The 20,037-nt window shown below is 37.7% G+C and overlaps 1 protein-coding gene across 4 annotated transcripts in view; it reads left to right on the top strand.

Annotated features, from left to right (window-relative positions):
• LOC134671344 (transmembrane protein 151B-like) overlaps positions 1–16,878 on the top strand; it is a 48,251-nt gene extending 31,373 nt beyond the window's left edge. The window contains exons 2-8 of one of the 4 annotated variants that reach the window (XM_063529173.1): positions 2,829–2,977; positions 3,444–3,647; positions 11,686–11,770; positions 13,436–13,601; positions 14,239–14,362; positions 14,830–14,950; positions 15,155–16,878. In XM_063529173.1, the coding sequence (XP_063385243.1) occupies positions 2,829–2,977; positions 3,444–3,647; positions 11,686–11,770; positions 13,436–13,601; positions 14,239–14,362; positions 14,830–14,950; positions 15,155–16,060 (1,755 nt within the window). In that variant the 3' untranslated portion in view covers positions 16,061–16,878. Of the gene's footprint in view, positions 1–2,828; positions 2,978–3,428; positions 3,648–11,685; positions 11,777–13,435; positions 13,602–14,238; positions 14,363–14,829; positions 14,951–15,154 lie in introns of all 4 variants that reach the window. The other 3 variants (XM_063529172.1, XM_063529171.1, XM_063529170.1) reach the window with 3 other exon arrangements.
• The last annotated feature ends 3,159 nt before the right edge of the window (positions 16,879–20,037 follow it).

Raw genomic sequence — 20,037 nt, 5'->3', positions numbered from 1 at the left:
CATTAATGGCACATTTTGCGCCAAACGCGTTTTATATTTATTTAAGGTCATTAGGAAATGAACAAATTAACATTTTATTGCGTGGAAGATTACACGCAACGCTTACAGTAACGAAACCCATTCCCATTCTGGTTTGTGAGTAACAATTTCGAGGTAAATTCATCTCTTTGTACAAAGGTTGTCTGTATTTGAAAACAGACGAAGTTTGCCGAGGCGTACCTAAAACCTAAAACTTTAATATTAGGAAGTACCCACTGAAAGTCGTTCTATTACTTTTTATTTACTTTAATATTAAAATGAACATATATTTGTAGACGCAGACAAAAAGTATTAAGGATGGGCCGTGTCCGGGCCGGAGCCTCCGGCGCTTAACTTTCTATGGCATGACAGGCGATCATGTGATGCTTTCCATATAAAACGATGCGCCGGAAGCTCCGGCCCGGACACGGCCCGGTCTAATGTGAGTCATCCTTTAATTGGGGTAGTTTACCTTAGATACCTTAATGTCGCCCGGCAGCGATATGTAAATTTTAAAACGGGTTAGATATCGACTGGTAGCCGTCCGGTAGCGATACCAGTCGATATCTAACCCGTTTTAAAATTTACATATCGCTGCCGGGCGACATTAAGGTATCTAAGGTAAACTACCCCAATTAAAGGATGACTCACATTAGACCGGGCCGTGTCCGGGCCGGAGCTTCCGGCGCATCGGTAGCGGTATCGCTGGGATAGGCTTCAGCTTCGCGTCAGTAACTGGCAGGAAGTTGCACAGGATCGGGACAGGTGGCACGCTCTCGTTTCGGAGGCCAAGATTCTCTTTAGATCGCTAAGCCAAAATAGTTAGTTAGTTAGATATACTTTGTTCGTTATAATTATAATAATGGACATTACTTACCCTTACCCTAGCTAAATTCAATTAACCTTTGTTTATTTCTCGACAAGACGTTGATAAATGGTTAGAATCTTACACCTAACAGAGTGGATACGAGAACCTCCATGACTCAAATGCCGTTAATTTTAGCCCAGTCATAATGGCGGTCACCTCGGGTAAATGATGTTCCAACCCGCTGCTTGTATTTAGGATCGTGTCGGGAAACGGGGTCCAGGGATGACCCGCTGTGATATATTGCACCATTAATGTTTCAGGGCAATATTTCAGTATCGGCTTATCCTCGTTTATAGACGCTTAGTTTTGATTAATGTCGCGAAACGGCTTGCTAATGTTCAGTGGATTTATAATTTATTTAAATATTCTGTATTCTGTGGTTGAGCAACTTTGGGTAAAATCATGTAAGAAGGTTATTTAGACGTAATAGATTCAAACGGATTTTTTGTATTTACGCGTAAGCAAATACTGTATGTAGTAGATTCTGTTGATTTAATTGGCATCATATTTTTGTGTTCCAAAATGGAGTTTCATAATAACAACAAATTCAAAAATTCTTAAGTAGTAAAGTTTCTAATTCAACTAATTATCACCTAAAATACGGTGATGATATTTCAGATTCATACCACAACAACAATGCAAGTATCGAAATAATATCCAATCTGCAATCGCTTATATAAATGAATTTATTTTTATTTATAAGACTGACGTATCACAATATTGAAACAAGGAACATTGTACAGCAAGACAAAAGCAACAGCAAACAATTCAGGCGTATCTAAACTCAATCTGATCCCTATTGCAACAGCATACCTACGCGAGCAGAATGAAGCCGCCAACTGAACAGAGGGCCTACCACAAACCACGTTCGACGTGTTGCCACCCAGTCGCACTTGTAAATTTGTACGTAAGTGCGACATGGAGGCAACACGTCGAACGTGGTCCGCGATAGGCCCTCGGAATTCGACGACGCTTGGCGGCAATGCCGGCAAATTGAATTGTTTTGCCAATTCACTGAATGGATTACATTCTGCGTATAATGTTATTCGAGTTTCCGCTACGATAATGTGTATTCTGATGTGGTCGAATTGAGTTATTTGCTTAATGTTATTAGGAGCGTATTGGTTCATTTAGAATTCAATACCTGTAGATTACATGTAGGTCCTAATGGAATGAGAATGGTGTTTTATTAAGGCTTTCTTAATATTTTAGTGACACATGAAAACATTTTCACTTTTTCAGCTTTTTTGCAGCTTTTTTTTTGGTACTAAAGTAAATACTTTTTACTTTAGTACCAAAAGCAACTAGAGACGTATTAGAAGATCTTATTAATGCTACATAAGGTAGGTACTTAACATTTGTCAAAGCGTTTTTGTGCTTACTTGAATATTTTCTCATGGGGTCCGAAAGCCACTTTTGAATAGAAATTCGTTTATCTCGGCCATTTTGATATAGCAAGGGTAAAAGTCGACTCACGCTTGCCAGCCTATGGCATTGGAGGCCTTGATCACTTTTTTTTAGTATAAATAAGGACATTTATTTCAGTGGTTACGTTACTACGTTACTACCAGTCATTTGGTGTATGCTACCTAGTCTACCTACTGATTTTTATATTGTGTAATGATATTATATTAATAAAACTTACCAAATGCATATACATATCATAAATATTTTGGATAACCGTGCCGTAATAGTTAACAATGGTTTGCGGATTAAAAGAGACTGTTACATTTATAGGACACGCACTCAAAAATTTAAAAGTTAAAAAGAAGGAATTATCCTTACCCTCTCAGTTTCTTAAAATTTTGTGTCAGCATCAACAGCCGGCCTAGGCAAGGTTACAATCGCTATCACTTCGACAGCGAAACGCTTTGTATCTCTCTATCAATCTTCCATATTAGTGCGAAAGTAACAGTTGCTGAACAGGGTTTCTCTTTCGCAGCGTCCACGGCAACAGAGCTTGGGCGGGGTGCTGCGGCGCGAAGGCAACTGGAAGTGCTTCATGCTGACCCTCATGATCGCCGGCTGTCTCGGCTCCGTGGCCTGGTGCAACACCGCCAAGATCGACAAGGAACTCATCGATTTGCACACGTAACTAAAAATAATAACATATATATAATCACGCCTATTTCCCGGAGTGGTAGGCAGAGACCACGGATTTTCACTTGCTACGATCCTGACATAGTTACCTCTTTCGCTTCCTTCACTTTCATAACATTCCTCATACACGCTCGCCGGTTTAGGGTGCTCTTGACCTGGCCTTTCTTCAGTATTTCCCCAATCTGAGAAAGTCCGCCGAGGTCTAAAAATAATAAATACTTAATTATATAAGAGTCGAGGCAGGAGGAGTTGACGATCTTGATAGTTGACGACAACCTTCTGGTCTTCTCCTAGTTCTCCAAAATTTACTTGCATAGTCAACGTGAGATAGAAAAGGAAGCAGCGTTTAACTTGTTTTAGTTAAACACTGCTTAACTAAAACAAACTTTTAGGAAATATAGGTTTGTTTGACTTACCAAGTACGGATTAATCTCCAAATTAGTTTCTTTTCCCGCAGATTCCCGATAAAACGGGTGGTACGTGAATCTCCGTGCGATGTCGGCTACGCCTACATACCCATTGCGTTCGTTCTGCTTCTATACCTGGTGTACCTGGTGGAATGCTACCACAGCACAGCCAGGATCCAGCTCGCCCGGCGGGTGGACACCGCGGCCGTGAGCGCCAGGGTACACGCAATGAGAACCGCTACGCCGAGAGTTTGGTAAGTGTTGCCGACTATTTGACTCTCTCTCTCTCTTCCAAGCTATATATCCTACATGGCGATGGGCTCTGATTTCCGTGTCTTTCGCTTCCACTTCGCCCGATCTTCGACGTCGTTTTCGGAGACTGCACTCAACCGAATATTTGTATTTGCAAGAATATTGCGTAAATTTTCTCATAATAAAGATTATATGTAGCATATGGAAAGAAACATATGAGTGAAGAAGCAAATGGGATAAACTTGCAAATCCATCAGATAAGAGCCATATTTGGGGTCAAGAAAAGTTGATATAGACATTCAACGCGTTAACTGATCGTGAAGTAGCTGCCATCATAAATCCATTTTAATTGAAATGGATATAATATAGTCGGTATGCCATTACGACCTGCCATTTTGACGATACAATTAATGCCCCAGACAGGCATTAAATTATACAACAGTTTACCTGCAAGGTTATTTTGTGACTGAAAAGAGTAGGCCCTATTGCCCCTTTTAATGGGGTTGGCAACTGTCAAAGGTTTGCATAGATGGCGCCATCATAGCTTGCCCCTTTTTCTCTGAGATTTGGCTTAAAGAGCTGGCATCCAGGGCATTAAAAAAACAAAAATTTGACACAATTCTAGGGATTGACAGGGCAAGCTATGATAGCGCCATCTGCTTAATACTTCGACCGGCCAACCCCATTAAATTGATAGGTACACGTTGTCACGAATGTCTACTTCATGCCAGTATTTATTTAGAAAACTTCAAATAAAATAAAATGAGCATACACAGAGCAGGCCTTCTTTTTGTTCTTTAGACAATCTATATCAAAGAATATAATACTCACTAGGAGAAGAACGATAACTCCATACAAAAAAATGTCCCCTTCAAAAGTTCGTTTATACTACTAGCGCTCGGTAGGATACCATAGTAATTAGAATTGACAACCTGTTTAGCCTAGCGCCCCTAGCGGGTATTGGCCGTAATCCAGTTCAGGATGCTTATGGTCCTGGGTTCGAATCCCGGAGAGGGAATTTCTTTTTGTATTATTTTATTTTTTGTTGGGGTCAGGTTTTTAAGAGCCCATCAACGTGCACACTAGCGCCACTGCTGAATACATTAAACTAATTTTTATGTTACTGCATTCGTCAACCTACCCGTTCAAAACTAAAACGGCCGTTTTTGTTTTGAGCTCATAGATTGACGAATCCAGCAACATAAAAACTAGTTTGATGTATTCAAAAGGTACTTAAATACACAATACAGTCAGTAGCGGCCCCTTTTTTAAATACCTGTAAAATTTAAATTTAACTTAAATAATCACGATTATTTATTTTAGCAGTGGTGCTAGTGTGCACGTTGTTGGGCTCTTAAATTAGCATATCACAAATAAATAAAGAAATACGTTATAAGATAATGATTAGGTACTATATTTAAAAATTCGTCAAATATAAAAGGCTACAAAAAGTTACGTATTATTAAGATATAAATATTTTCATTCCTATTACCCCGGCTACTCACGTAACGATAAATCGTTGCGATAAAACTGTGCAGTCCGACTGTGCAGATAAATCGAACCGTGTGTATGACAAATCGTTACGATAATCGACATACACACGGTTCGATTTATCTGCACAGTCGGACTGCACAGTTTTATCGCAACGATTTATCGTTACGTGAGTAGCCGGGGTTAGGATTACTGTATATATGTTAGGAGCAATACATATGAATACATACATTGATATGGCAAATGGTTACAAGTTGTTATTACATCTATCCGGTTATCGGACATTTCTGCTCCACAGCTCCACGCAGCGTTCTTGGTCACCGGAAAACTAGTCTGTATATGCAGCAGATACGTGCCCTTTGAGCTTTTTCCAAGAAATCATATGACGGGCCAGGATTATATTATTATCTCAAGCTCAAGCCATGATTCACTTTCTAAAACAAAATAGTCACAAATTAAACAATATAATATAACTTCCTAATAAAATTACTAACGTCGCTAATTCCTAAGGTCTAAATTTACCAGCTTACTCGTAAACAATGAGAGGTTTACTTACGGGGATAGTAAGATTAAATTATTATATTTGAATTTGGTAATTAGTACGCTCATTTTTATTTAAAAATTGATATATTTCTTACCTTGAAATTATCGCTGTTTCTGGTTTACTACAACGGTTTCCACACACACATTAGGGCTTTTCATAATCCGGATAAGAATTGTGGATGAAGTCGCCATTGCCGGATACATAATACAGCAAGGAAGGAAGACAACGTATTAAATTTAACTAAGTCTGTGCGAAGACGCATTTAGATATGTTGCTCGTTCATATGAATAGTTTTTATTTTTAAATTAATAGGTAAATAAATATATTTCAAGTGAATAAATCGTTTTATATGAAAATTTATATTTTTGGCGTTAAATGACTTAAATGACAGCATTGACATTACAGACTTTTGTCTTGTCTATGTTCTTACCGGCCAGACTCAAATCAAGGCCTATCAAAGAGGCCTATTGACAAAGATTTTTTTTAAATTTTATCAAGGAGGGTAGAGGCACGTCTACCCTTCATAGATTTTATGAACATAGACAAAGACAAACTGAAATAGATAATAATTTACATATTTCAAAAAATAAATAATAATTTACATATGACTTTGACTACTTCATAAAATACAAATCAATATATATTTGATAAAATAATTGGATTTGTTCCTAGAAATCGTATAGACAAAGCCAGTTCTAGCAATGTTGCTGTAGTAAAATATTTTTATGGTAATTACTGGCAATACAGCTCTAGAAACGGAGCACACATGTACAATTATGAAGGGTCACGTCATTCCAAGGAAGTCAATAGGCCTTGATCTATATTGACTTGGAAAAAGTAAATACAATGTATGAAACTTTATTGAAAATAGTCATACGTAGTTTATATTGACAGTAAGTTACGTTTTACGAGTATGTAGCAAGTAATATACCGCCCGCTGTGTGCAGGAAATCCCGGCGAAAATCTCTGCTAGCTAGTGGAAAATGTAACATGGTAACGTATGTTTCGGATACGAATCGTGCAGAAAATACCTAAGACTTGAAACGTTTATTTTACAATCCCAGTAATGTGTTGAGAAGTCCGACCATAAAAATAACTTTGATACTAACTGAGTCAGTTACTTTCTTTTATAGGTATTACTAAAGTATGCGTCTACCGATCTTAACGTTACAAAGCCATTAGTACAAGTTGTTAAAGGTACTCAAGACTGCGGTAATGTTTGCGTCGCAATGCCACGAAACCATTTCTGAATGAAATTACCATATTGCCGATGTACTAGTATCTTGATAACGACCGGCCTATAGGGGCCCGCATTCTGATAAAGATCTCGTAATGATTGCCAGTGGCCTTGCTGGATTTGCCCGCAGTGTGGGGGTTACTTATGCCTCGATTCTTTTAATACGTCCTAGGTTTCACCTTCCAGCTAACCTTGGTTTACCGCATAAAAAACCCACCCTAGCCATTCCTCGAAAGCTACTGGTAGGTATTTAACGAGCTTGTTAGCAAAACAATCTACTTTCTTGTAAAGCAATCACCATTATTGCTCAAGTTGTATAATACCCATTACTTATAACATTAAAATGATAACTGAACAGTAAAATATCTACTCGGAATGTAGTGATAGTTAGTTAAGTAAATGTAATGGAATAAGATTAAGTATTTTTATCATTACATGAAGAAATTGAAGAAGACATCGTACAAGATTAAGATAACGTCTCATTTCTATGAACACGTATTAACTACGGTAAACTAACGGAAAACTAAATACTCAAGTCAAGTAAACAAATTCTTGTCTGATATCTGAGGGACCGTAAACTCGGAAAACTGAATTTTTACAGAAAAATTACTTACGAGTAGCAACATCGATTACTAAGTCCTTATTGAACGTTTGATGCAAACACAGACAATACGTCCTCCAGACTGAGTCCCTACCCCTACCCTACCCCCTACCCCCTCTGCCACTCATACGGTAATTTTACTCCATGTTCGAGTCGAAAGTGTCTTTGTGTGACGTCCGCGTCTTTGATCGGACCAATCTCGGCACGGGACTTCGATCACCTCGTCCCGCGCACCCCCGCAGTTTCGGCATCGGTTGCATGAAATAATTGCTCTAAACTCAGTCTAGAGGATTCCTAGTCTATGGATGCAAATAAATTATAGCACATCCTTAGTCAAAGCTTTCGAAAACCAATACAAATAGCGATTAAATCCGTAACCGCAGCGCACCGTATATTCGCGCCGGGTAGGACTAATCGCCTTACCGCTTCACGGTCGTGATTCGTCAGTGAATTTGTGTTTTCAATTACTTTGCGACAATCTGCTGGATTAATATCGACACTTTTAGATTTAATGTGAGGAACAGAAGGATGGACTAACTTTTAATTATGAGTCGTTGCCATGCTTACGGCAGGCGTGGCTCACTCCGCGATTTCGTCGCTTTGCTACAGGTAGCTAAAAGTACATCCGTTCGGCCCCAATTTTGGGATTTGCCATAAGCCGCGCGTGGCGCCGTCGCCACCTAGCGGCCATATCTGTGCTGATCGTAACAGACGCGTTTTGTTAGGGAGTGAGTTTTCTGTACCTAGTACTATTATTTATTCTGTGCTTACGGTCACCTGGATCACTTTATAATAACTAAACCTTCATTTTTATGGCAGTTATAATCCATGAAGGCTCATTTTTTTAGCATATTTGTAGAATGTACCTAATTTAATTTAACATTTCTTCTATCAAACTTATGTGCTATTTATTATGGTCGCCTGGTTGACAGGGGAGAATAACTAGAGTGTTATTCGAGCGATATCTACATAAAATGAATCGTAGAGACTCGGCACTTTTATAGATAAGTTTAAGGACATTAATATAATCACATTACACTGCTCCACTGTCAATTAATTAGTCCTAACACGCAAAAAAATTTTTTTGAAAAATTATAATTTAGTACAAAAATACTTCAGTCAACAACCTCAAAAATATTATCGCATAAAAATAAGATATTTCGTAATCATCTTGAAATTGGATGGGATTCCATTTAATTTCAAATTCTTTAAAGGTCGAGTGTCAAAAAACCGTTCACAAACTTCTTAAAATACCTAAAATATAATTAAAATAAAACAAATTTGCCCTGAAAGGTAATACAAACTCAGCACTCAGGTCGACATCTTACAGCGAAATCAAAACCTCTTCGCTATAAATTCTTTATACAGTATAAAAGGGGAACCACTTTATGAATTGCCTCCCCGGACGCCTCGCTATTAATATCTTATTGTATAGCTTTGGTATTAAAGGTCGAAAGCGTACTTTTACCTGGGGCTTTCGATTGTGATACAAAGTGGCAATAGCTGGGTCAAGCGAGGTAAAATGTGTCATTTACTATTTTGGTTCTTGTATCTTGTATTAGAGTTAGTAGAAGTTTTACATTCAAAACTTATACTCGCTATATTTTCTTTATAAAACAATTATTAGCAACGAAAACTAAATGTTGTGGTACCACACATAGATCATTTGTTATTTGACAATAAAGAAATTTGTATTTGTATAGATATAATTTATACTGATTTAAACTTTCACGATTATTAAACATTATCAAACTGCACAACGGGACTTAATCGCGTATCTTAAAACTTAAATACGCGATTAAGTCCCGTTGTGCAGTTTGATAATGATATAATTTATGTCACGAAAATGTTCATACCATGTTTCATGGCATTTAAGCATGTCGTTTTAAAATGAGATCGTATCTATTAACTTCGATTATATGGTAGCGGCTTTTGGGCGGCGTGTTCATGTGACTCTTAAGAAAGGTCAAACTGTAGGTACAATACAAATGACCCAAAATCCTACGCCACGTGCCACGGGAACAGTTATTAATAACTAATGAAATAAAAATAATGAATCAAAATTTAAATTTATTATTTTAGATTTCAGCTACTTATTAATTTCTTTTAGGAATACCGCTGTATACAGTGTGGAAAGATAAGTCGGGCCCTGGAGGGAAACTACCTTAAATCCTTAAACTGGATTGTACTTAAAGGAGACATTCCTTTATTTTTAAAAAGAAACAAAACTGCATTCAAAGATTTTCTAAAACTCACTCGCCTCGCCCGGGACTCGAACCGACTAAAATTCCAAAAAATAAACACTCGCAATTTTATTCTACTAGTCGATACAGTTAATGTTACTGATAACATTTCTTCAAGAAACATTAGGTCTTACACTCGTCCGTCATATAAAATATCCATAAAATCGAATATTTAGTACTAAAGATTTTTTTACACAAGCCAAATTGAAGAAAAAAACAAAAATCTTTAAATTCAGTTTTGTTTCTTTTAAAAAATAAAGGAATGTCTCCTTTAAGTAAAATGAGCCAGTTAAAGGATTTAAGGTAGTTTCCCTCCAGGGCCCGACTTATCTTTCCACACTGTATATCTTGTTTGTAAATAAAAGTTATATTTTATAAAAACCCAAATATAAAGCAATGAATTAATAGTTGAAGTCTGTTTACTCATAGCTTTGATAGACTGAAGACTGAGTAAACAAGTCTGAGGGCGGAACGAAGGTCATGCCAACGCTATTGAGCCACCGAAGGCAACTAACGGCGCGATTCAGGAAATGAATTAGAGATTAACTAGAAACGATATAGTAAAGATATGTGACGCCTCACGGGTAAAGGTACCTTATGGCGGTTGGCGCTTACGCTGTTATTAACGCCGCTCCAATATTATTGCAGCGCTATGCGACGTAAGCGCAGGCCGCCATAAGGTACCTTTTTCTGTGGAACGTCACATATCTTCACTATGTCATATCTAGTGAATATCTAATTCTTTTCCCGAATCACGGCGCCAGCCGCCATAAGGTACCTTTTGCAGTGGAAGGTCACATATCTTTACTACTTTATATCTAGTGAGTCTCTAATTCCTTTCCCGAATCGAGCCGTAAGTTTGATTAACTATTGAGTCTCCCCAACGTTGACTTAGACATATAATGTGCACAAGATAGTTTTTTCTCGCACTACGAGTATCTCTTACCCCATCGTCACAGAATGCACGTTCCGAGCGTGGACGACGCTGACCTTCATTCACATTCATTTTAACCATTGCATAGGGAATGCGCACGAACTCTAGGAGGCACCATATGAGCCCCCTGTTTATTGACGAGAAGTGTAAATGTCGAATTTAAGCTTCCAATGTACTTAACCCACAAGATAGCACCTGCAATGCACAAGAAAACGTACGGTCGTACGAGGATTGCAGAGGGCAGCACTTGCTTTGGTGTGTCAATGTAGAGTTTGCGTTTCGATTCAGGCTACAAGATGGCAGGACCTCCAGCACGCACGATCCCTAACGGCGCGATTCGGGAAATGAATTAGAGATGCACTAGATATGAAATAGTAAAGATATGTGACGTTCCACGGCAAAAGGTACCTTATGGCAGCTGGCCCTTACGCTGTTATTGACGCCGCTCCAATATTCAGCCGGGGCAATGGTACCTTTTGCCGTGGAACGTCACATATATTTACTATTTCTTCTATTTATTCTTAATTTATTCTTAATTTTCTTATTGACATCATTTTCTATGATCTTACTTTGTAGTACTGAAACTGATTTAATTATTCCATTGACATTGTTTTATTTTTAAATATTTTACTATTGTGACATTTTGACGTTTTTTATTTCTATTTGCATTGTTTTGATTTGTTATGTACTAATTTTATGTTTTGATGTTCGGTTATAATTCTTATTATTATTCTAAAAAACGATCATCATACGACAAGTAGTACAAGCTGAAATGTATGTATATTTTACCTGTATGAAAATTGTATATTGTGATAAATAAACTAAACTAACTAAACTAAACTAAACTTTCATATCTAGTGCATCTCTAACTAATTAATTTCCCGAATAGCGCCGTATGGTGGTCAGCGTCAGCATCGAGCGTGCACGCTCAGAGCGTATCTTTCGTGGCTGAGGCATTTCAGTTGTTAACTATTGTATCATCTGCGGCAGGTGGAAGGCGATCTGCTATCATTACGTGCGGCGCAAGCGACAGGTGACGCGGTACCGGAACGGGGACGCGTATACCACCACGCAGGTAGGCGTAAGTGCACTTTTGTGACACATACTTAATCATTCTTTATTTAAGGTTTTCATCAGTTTTATCCACTGCTGCTTGATATGCTTTAATGTGTAAAACTTATCGCTTTAACTGGCATGTCAACTACAGGGTTAAGTGCCTTATGTATGTTTTTACGCCAAATATTTTCTATTAAGTATGATTCCACTTATTTGCCTATTAGAGTTAAATTCTCCATATGTATATGCAGATGTCAGTGAAACTGGACATGGACGGTCAGCTGCAAATATATCTGACCACTCTGTGCCTAGAAGATTAAGTATATAAGAGTCGGGCAAAGGCACTGTGATGCAATCTTAATAACTGATGCTTTAACTAAGGGTGGACTGGTGTTTAGTTGCAATCACTACTGGATGCTTCAGCTGGATGGAAACTATTTACTATCTGTTGTTTTTTTTTGCTTTAAAATAGAAAGACAAAGAATTGTACAGCAGGAAAAAATTAAACCTTTTAGGTAGTCCAGGCAAGACAAATAGCTTCCTTTCATGATGTAATCGTAGTCACGGAAATGTTCCTTTACTTTGTTTCTTGCCTTTCTTTGTACTTTACTGAGTTATTCATTAGTTGTTGCTATTTAAATACGAGCAATTTAACTGCAAATTGGGTGCGTGCAAGGTTACCAAGGAAAATATTATGATATGTATCGTCGGGTGACAAGCAAACGTCACTAACTAACACCATTGAAATTATTGGACACTAACCGTGTTACAAGTGTAAGTGCATTGTTACTTTAATTTTTTGATAGTACTTAGTGACTTTTGCTTGTCACCCGACGGTATATTAGTTAGATGTTTGTCGTTTTCAACGAGTCTTATATTTTTAAGTCAAAGAACGTTGACTTCTGAGTAAAAATAGTAACTAACCAAGTTACCGTAAAGTTTGCACGCGGCTTGACTTTCGTTAATATTCACGTCACGTTATATATTACGTAAAGCACCGAGCACGTGATGTGACTTGCACTAGGGACTAACGGGCCTTCAATCCAGGTAAAATTTATGACGTTAGTTTTGGTCACAGATTACACAGACGCCACAGAAGTTTACGGCATGAGATCCTCTAAATAAAATGTTAGGTCTGAGCAGCACAACCAAATTTTATTTTACTATAGTAGCCCAGAGTTTTATTTTACTACACGAATGTATACTATAATAGCCCAGTTAACCCCTAATAATGCCACTCGCAATTTACATTATGTATGAACTTACCAAAAATATGATGTTTGACGCGCCTTAAATAGTTTCATTAGATAACTCATGTTGATCCGTGGTATACACCTAATATGTATATGTTTTTTTAAATATATTTTTAATAAAATGTAATATCTGGGAGACCGAGCTTTGCTCGGAAAACATAAAAACTCAAAAATGCGCGTATTCCCAGAGATAAGACCTAGCTAGATCGATTTATCGCCCCCGGAAACCATATAGAGCCGTTTCCGAGATCCCCGAAATATATTTATAAATAAACAAGAATTGCTCGTTTAAAGGTATGAGCCCTACGAAAATCCTAAAACGTTAACAGTTTTAGAATTATGACTAATGATAATCTGACAATAATTAAATTATGACTTTCAATAATTATGTCAAACCAAGGTACCCCATTTGATATCTATGTCAATTCTAGGTGTACTACGAGCGCGTGAATACGCACAGCGCGAGCACGTCGTTCGCGCACGCGTGCTGCGGGCAGCGCGACGCGTCGCGTAACCTCGTGCTCGACTCCAACACACCCATCACTAAAGTGCGCTTCAGCAAAGGATTCGCCTTTGCCAACATTGAGGCTGCCAGTGGTAACTTTTTCTAAATTATATATTTTCTAATTTCTAATACTCTTAGAGTGATATTCCACTTCCAACTGCAATACTGTTCAAATTACTATGGAAATTGACAATGACAGCGACGCGTTTCCATTGTAAAATGAACAGTATTGCAGCTGCAGTTGGAAATAGAATGTTACTTTTACGGCTCGGCCACGATGGGAATACCATAGGTGGGAACGAAAGGCCGATCACTGTGTCTCGCTCCAACCTATGGTTATCGCTGCCACCGGCGCGAGTCGCTCAATGTCGAGGCCGAGTCGTTAACTGTCAAACATATTGATAAAAGCGTAATTTTGGTACTTACTTAAAATAGAGCTCTATTTGGTCTTCAATGGGTTTTTCTACCTAAATAAACTTCTATAAAGGGCATCTGAATACAGTTTTCTTTTGTATCAGACTTTAAAATAACTGAACTAGATGGGGATCAAGTAAATTTCTTTTAAATTACTCTGCGGCAAAAGCGGACAATTTGGAATGAAAAAAAAAGTCTCTTTTGACAAGAAATTTACGACTGAGGCCGCGGCATCTGCGACTTCGCCTTTGAAGAAACGAGGTTATTTAATTCGCAGAAATTATTCAGTAGACTATTAAGATTATAATTTTTCAGAGTTCGAAGATCAAAGGTCGAGGTTTTTCGCGGAACACGAGCGGTTCGACGACTTCATGGAGATGCGAGAGGGCTTGGATCTGATCGGAGTTAGCTCGTTCAAGGAGTACATGGTTGCCTACCGGTATTGTTTTCAAAGTTTCATATATTTAATATGTATCTTCTTCCTCGCGTTATCCCGGTATTTTGCCACGGCTCGTGGGAGCCTGGGGTCCGTTTGACAACGAATCCCAAGAATTGACGTAGGCACTAGTTTTTATGAAAGCGACATCTGACCTTCCAACCCAGAGATGGAAAGTAGGTCTTATTAGGATTAGTCTGATTTCATCAGGATGTTTTCCTCTACCAAAAAGCAACTTTACGCGTTTTCGGGGTTGGTCCCATAGTAAAAGTTGCTCAGTATGGCCTAAACATTAATGGGTCTCTTTCTTGGCCTTTCGTTCTGATACATACTGTATATTTATTTTAATATGTCTGTGTCTCACATATTCAATATAATCGTAGAAAAAAGAGTGCAAATAAACTAAATGTAGTTTCAAACAACCATCTCTGTTTAAATTTCAAATAATACTTTCTATCTCTTGTTCACAGGGACGCCGATCGCTGCCCATGGTACTCTTCTCAATGGTTGTTTTGGACGCTATCGTGTTTACTGCTATCGTGGCCTCTTCGGATTCTCATAGAATGTAACACCGCCTACGTGCATTATACAGTGAGTACCTTTTTAAGGTTTACCTACTAGAAACTACAGTGAAAACGTAAAAAGGTTATTACGCTTCATTTCGTTTTAAAACAGATACGCCCACTGAGATAATACTTAGCTTGAACTGTTTTCATTGTCTGCAACTTTTCTTTACATTATTATTTTAATTATGTTTTTGCATAAGAAGAAATTCAGTGTGCATTTCATTTTCAGATTACCAAGATATTTGGAACAAACTATGAACTGGATCCTAGTAGACAGTTGGATATCGATACCCACATGTCAGATACGTTACCTCCTGTTCCACAGAGGAACTATGCCTGGGCCATAGCTGATGAGCAGAGTGCTTTGCTGTGCTCCGCGCCCCGCCCACCCCGGGCTCTTCCTCTCTCCCACGCCTCAACAGTTGACAGCCTCGAGCTGTTTGCAGCCATCCGAGAGAATTGTGCCTTAGTTCCTTCCTATTCAGAAGCCATGCGTATCGACGCAGCACTTAGGGAAGATCCCGCAGAAAATTCTAATAGTAATGGAGTACTAATTAACATGGAAACCGAGCCAAGACCTCACCGGCCCGCCATAAAAGCCGCTTCATTTGATGAGCCACAGCGCAGGCCCAGAGCTGCTGTAACTAGTACACATTCTAGTCATAATATATCTGCAATCGCTAGGTCGCATGAAGCTAAGCAGCAGAACAGGCGATCTTGGGCGGGTATGGTGTCTACCAACAGAACGGCAAGGCAGATTCTCGAGGAGATCCGATCTTCTGCCCCAGTGTGCTACCAACCCATGCCAGAGTCCCAGGCTCCTACACGAAGTGGGGACAGTATGCTATACTTTTCAAGGGAACTATCCCCGACCTGTTCCAGGGATCCGTTTGGAGGACGGGCTCAAACAACACCGACTGACGAGCCTCCGTCTTATGAAGAAGCGTTGAAACTTCCAGCCTTGAGGAAACTGACAAGGTCAATCACAGGAACTGATCTGTCCGGTCCTGGAAGGGCCTTCCTGAGGGATGTTTTATCGAACAGAAGGTCTTGCCTTGAAGGGGTGGGGGTGCTGGCAGGCGCGAAGTCGGTGCGTCTCCCCAACAGTGATCCAGGTGACGAAACACCACTATAGCGCTTTTATACACTCGTGCAATTATTGACTCTATGGTGCAATCAAATATATACTCAACTCGTGGTGCCCGCGGCTTCGCCCGCGCTAAATCTACATTTTTATTCAGCCTGTACTTTATTTAGCGATATTGAGTAATTAGAGGCCAGAACCAAGCTGTAAATATTATAAGGATAGTTTATCGGAATTTGATATTTTTAATGGCAAAATACCAAAAGGCCGTCATGAACAGACTTGCATTGTATTGTAACGTATATTATAGAATAACTTAAGTAAACGAGATGATATTATACTTTCCTAATGCAGAACAAATTGACAGCTTTATAGGATGAAGCGAATGATAGTATTATGGAAGAAAGTACATAGTTTAAAGAAAGAGCTTGCACAATTAATATTTAGAATACAATAGACGTCATGTAGATAGTAATACATTATGTGTCTGCTTGCTTATTCTATTGATAAAGTACCTAATGTTGTATTAGATAGGGTATTACATTTATAGGGTCTGAGATCCGCTTACATATTACATTAATTAAATATTTCATTCCATCAGAAATTCCTACAGTAATAAATTTTAATAATCTTATTAAATATTACAACCGCCGCTTCCTTGGTTTAAAATGCTTCCCTCAAGCATTTTCAAATTCTGTTTATTTGATCATAGCCATGCTTCAATTGACAAATGACCCTCATCGCATATTCTATTGCATAAAAGACTTTATTTTTTATTCAATAAAGAAAATATATTTTTCCCTTTTGAAAATGTAAGGCTGTTTCATTAGCAGCCACAGTCGAACCACCGAATTATTGTAAAAGCAGTAGGTAAAAGAAAATAAGTGAATACTTTAAGGCGATTCCTTTGGGGGTCTGTTGAAATATTGTACTGTATTAAATATAAGGCAGTGCCTTATATCGTTGTTTGGCACTGGGCTTCTGACACGTAGCGATATTGCGACTTGTGAACTGTTGTAAGTATGTATAAATCAGCACAATGGAACTAGGACAATGCGTGGAATGTCTAGAACAGTCCTGAAATTTGATATGTAGGTATGCTGTTAATAAAAGATCCTGTTTTCATGTTGAGGTCATCTGACGTTTAGGGGCCTCGAGAAACCGCTGCGATCTTAGAAAATGTATTTCATCCTTTATAAATCCACTTTTTACTCTGAATCTATGCAATCTACGAAAATATAGGTACACGTTTTCCAAGAAGGTGGCGGTTCCTCGAGGTCCCCAAACGTCAGATAGTCTGGACATGAAAACAGGACCTGTTTGCTTAATATGCTCCTGTACTATGTATGGTACCAAATTACAGGACAATTCGAGAGATTTAGAGCTTTGTCCTAGTTCGATTATGCTAAATGTGCTCTCACACATCAGACACGTCAATATCAGAGAAATTCTCAAAAAGTTTGTACATTTCGATCACATCCTGGATTTCTGTGAAAATTGGTCCCTATGCTGGTAAAGTAAATGAAGCTGAACAACTTCCACCATATTTCCCAAATTTCCCAGAAAGTTAATAAGAAACATTCCTTTTTTGTTACCAGATTTCCTTACACAAGGAATGTTTCTCAGAAACTTTGTGGGAGATTTTTGGAAATGTGGTGGAAGTTGTTCAGCTTCATGAACTTTACCAGCATAGGTACCAATTTTCATAGAAATCTAGGATGTGATCGAAACGTACAAACTTTTTGAGAATTGCTCATCATCATCAGGTATTTTAAATAAATAAAAATATCTGGCAGTGAAACAATCACAAGTAATGGCTACTCTACACGATGGGCCAGCGCCGGCCACTCCAAGGGACGCAGCCATGCGGTAGAATGAGATAGCTATATCACTTGCTCCCTCTAACGCATAAATGCGTCCCTTGGAGTGGCCGGCGTTGGCCCATCGTGTACAGGAGCCATAAAGTAAGGTTAGCTGTTAGCGCTGATTGAATGGAAAATAAATGAAAGTACAGTGGAACCTGGATAATTGCAATCTCAAGGGACCGGCCTTTTTTTGTCAATTAACCAGGTTTTTCATTTAAGCAGGTCGTGTCAATTAACGAGGTTCAAAAAATCGTTGTATCAATTATAGAGGTTTTCATTAATAGAGGTTGCGTTCTGACAAATTTCTTTTATAGAGGTGCAAATAACCATTGAAAGTAGATTTACACTCTTACCTTCTGGGTTTCTAGTCTATGAAAAAGCTATATATATATATATATATATATACCTATATATAGCTTCTGTCAATACTTGTACTTTTACACTACATTAATTACTACTTTATTTTCTTATTAATCATTTGGGTTTAAAAAATTCAATTGAATTGTAGAAGAAAGTTTTATTAGAATGTAAAAAGCATACTTTGTTTATGATTTTAACAAAACTATTTCACCTACTACAGGCTGTGATAGATACCCAATAAATAAACTGAATTCTGGATGAAGATATAAATAAAATGATCATTGCTATTAAAATATTGTTTCTGCTGTCTACAACTACATTATTTCAATTACAGAGGTAATAAGTAAGACTCGTTTCAATAATAGAGGTAAAAAAAGAGCAAAAATAACGGATTTTTTTTAAACACAGTGTCAATTATAGAGGTCTTAGTTGCGATGTGGTCAATTACAGAGGCAAAATTACGAAAAGCACTAAAATCTAAATTGCAATTATAGAGGTTCCAAAATTTCAATTATAGAGGCCTTCTGGTATCAAGGGACCGGGACCGGACTTTTGGTTGCAATTATTGAGGTTTTCCATTTATCCAGGTGCCAATTAACCAGGTTTCACTGTATTAACGCAATTAAAAATGCTTCAAAATTTTCTTCTTTAACTGATCATTACGACTAGTCGGATCGGTTAGATACCATTCTTGTTATAAATACAATTGTAACTTTAAATATCTTATAACACTTTAAACTCTCGCGTTTTGTACACATATTCAATTACACAAACGGGTCTACCGCGATATAATTTCATTGTTTATACCTTTAATTCCGACGTTTCAGCTGAGTTGCACCAGCTGTGGTCACGGAAAAACTGACGTCCCAACAAATGTCAATGGAGATATTAATAAAACAACACTAAACTACCCGAAATTAGTTTATAAAAATGTTCGGGGTAGACAAAGAAATTGCAGCTACCCGTTAAAGTTTAATGTTTATTGTCCACGGCACGACGGAATTAAAGGTAAAAACAATGAAACTATATCGCGGTAGACCCGTTTGTGTAATTGAATATGTTTAAATATCTTGTGATTCTTGTGTGTAGTTATTTATAAATATGTTCTTTATTTATACCAAAATTTACTTAGTACCTAAAAGTTTACTATGAATATCTTGGTAAATTTTCTGTATATTATTAAATGACACACACAAGACTCACGATTCCTAGTTTCTGATACACTCAGTTGTAATTGTAATGAGATTTTTTTAACATATAATTGCAATACGACCGTCCAATCAGAAGTGAGCGTATTCTCTATATACTTAGTTTCTACTTATCCTTTTTGCTTTCAATATATGGATTTTTTAACGTTTTGTATACGAATTAACCAACTAAGCAATATAAATCCGATTTTCATCAAAATAATCATAAGAAGCAATGTCTGTACGCAATGTTCGGTGCACTAGTTTAATGATAATTTAAATTTAAAATAAATGTCGTTTAGAAAAACTTTCCTTTGTAAGACCCGGCCTGATCTGGATTAAGTAACTAGGAATATACCTACGTCTGTTATTAAGCAGTGGAAATTATATATATATATATATATATATATATATATATATATGTAGGTACAGTCAGTATCAAATAGATAGTGGCCTAATATGTATATCGCAATTCGCAACACACTTAAAAGAATAAAAATAAATGTAACGTAATAGGTGTTACGGTATACTTGAATACTTTGGCTGTCCCTACCTACTTGATGCTGAGTGTATAGATGATTCTATTGCATATGTATCTGCAGACACTGCGAAGATG

The sequence above is a fragment of the Cydia fagiglandana genome, chromosome 15, assembly GCF_963556715.1.
Source record: "Cydia fagiglandana chromosome 15, ilCydFagi1.1, whole genome shotgun sequence".
NCBI lineage: Eukaryota > Metazoa > Arthropoda > Insecta > Lepidoptera > Tortricidae > Cydia > Cydia fagiglandana.
Note: the sequence above shows the minus strand (reverse complement) of the source record. Positions and strands in the feature narration are given on the sequence as shown.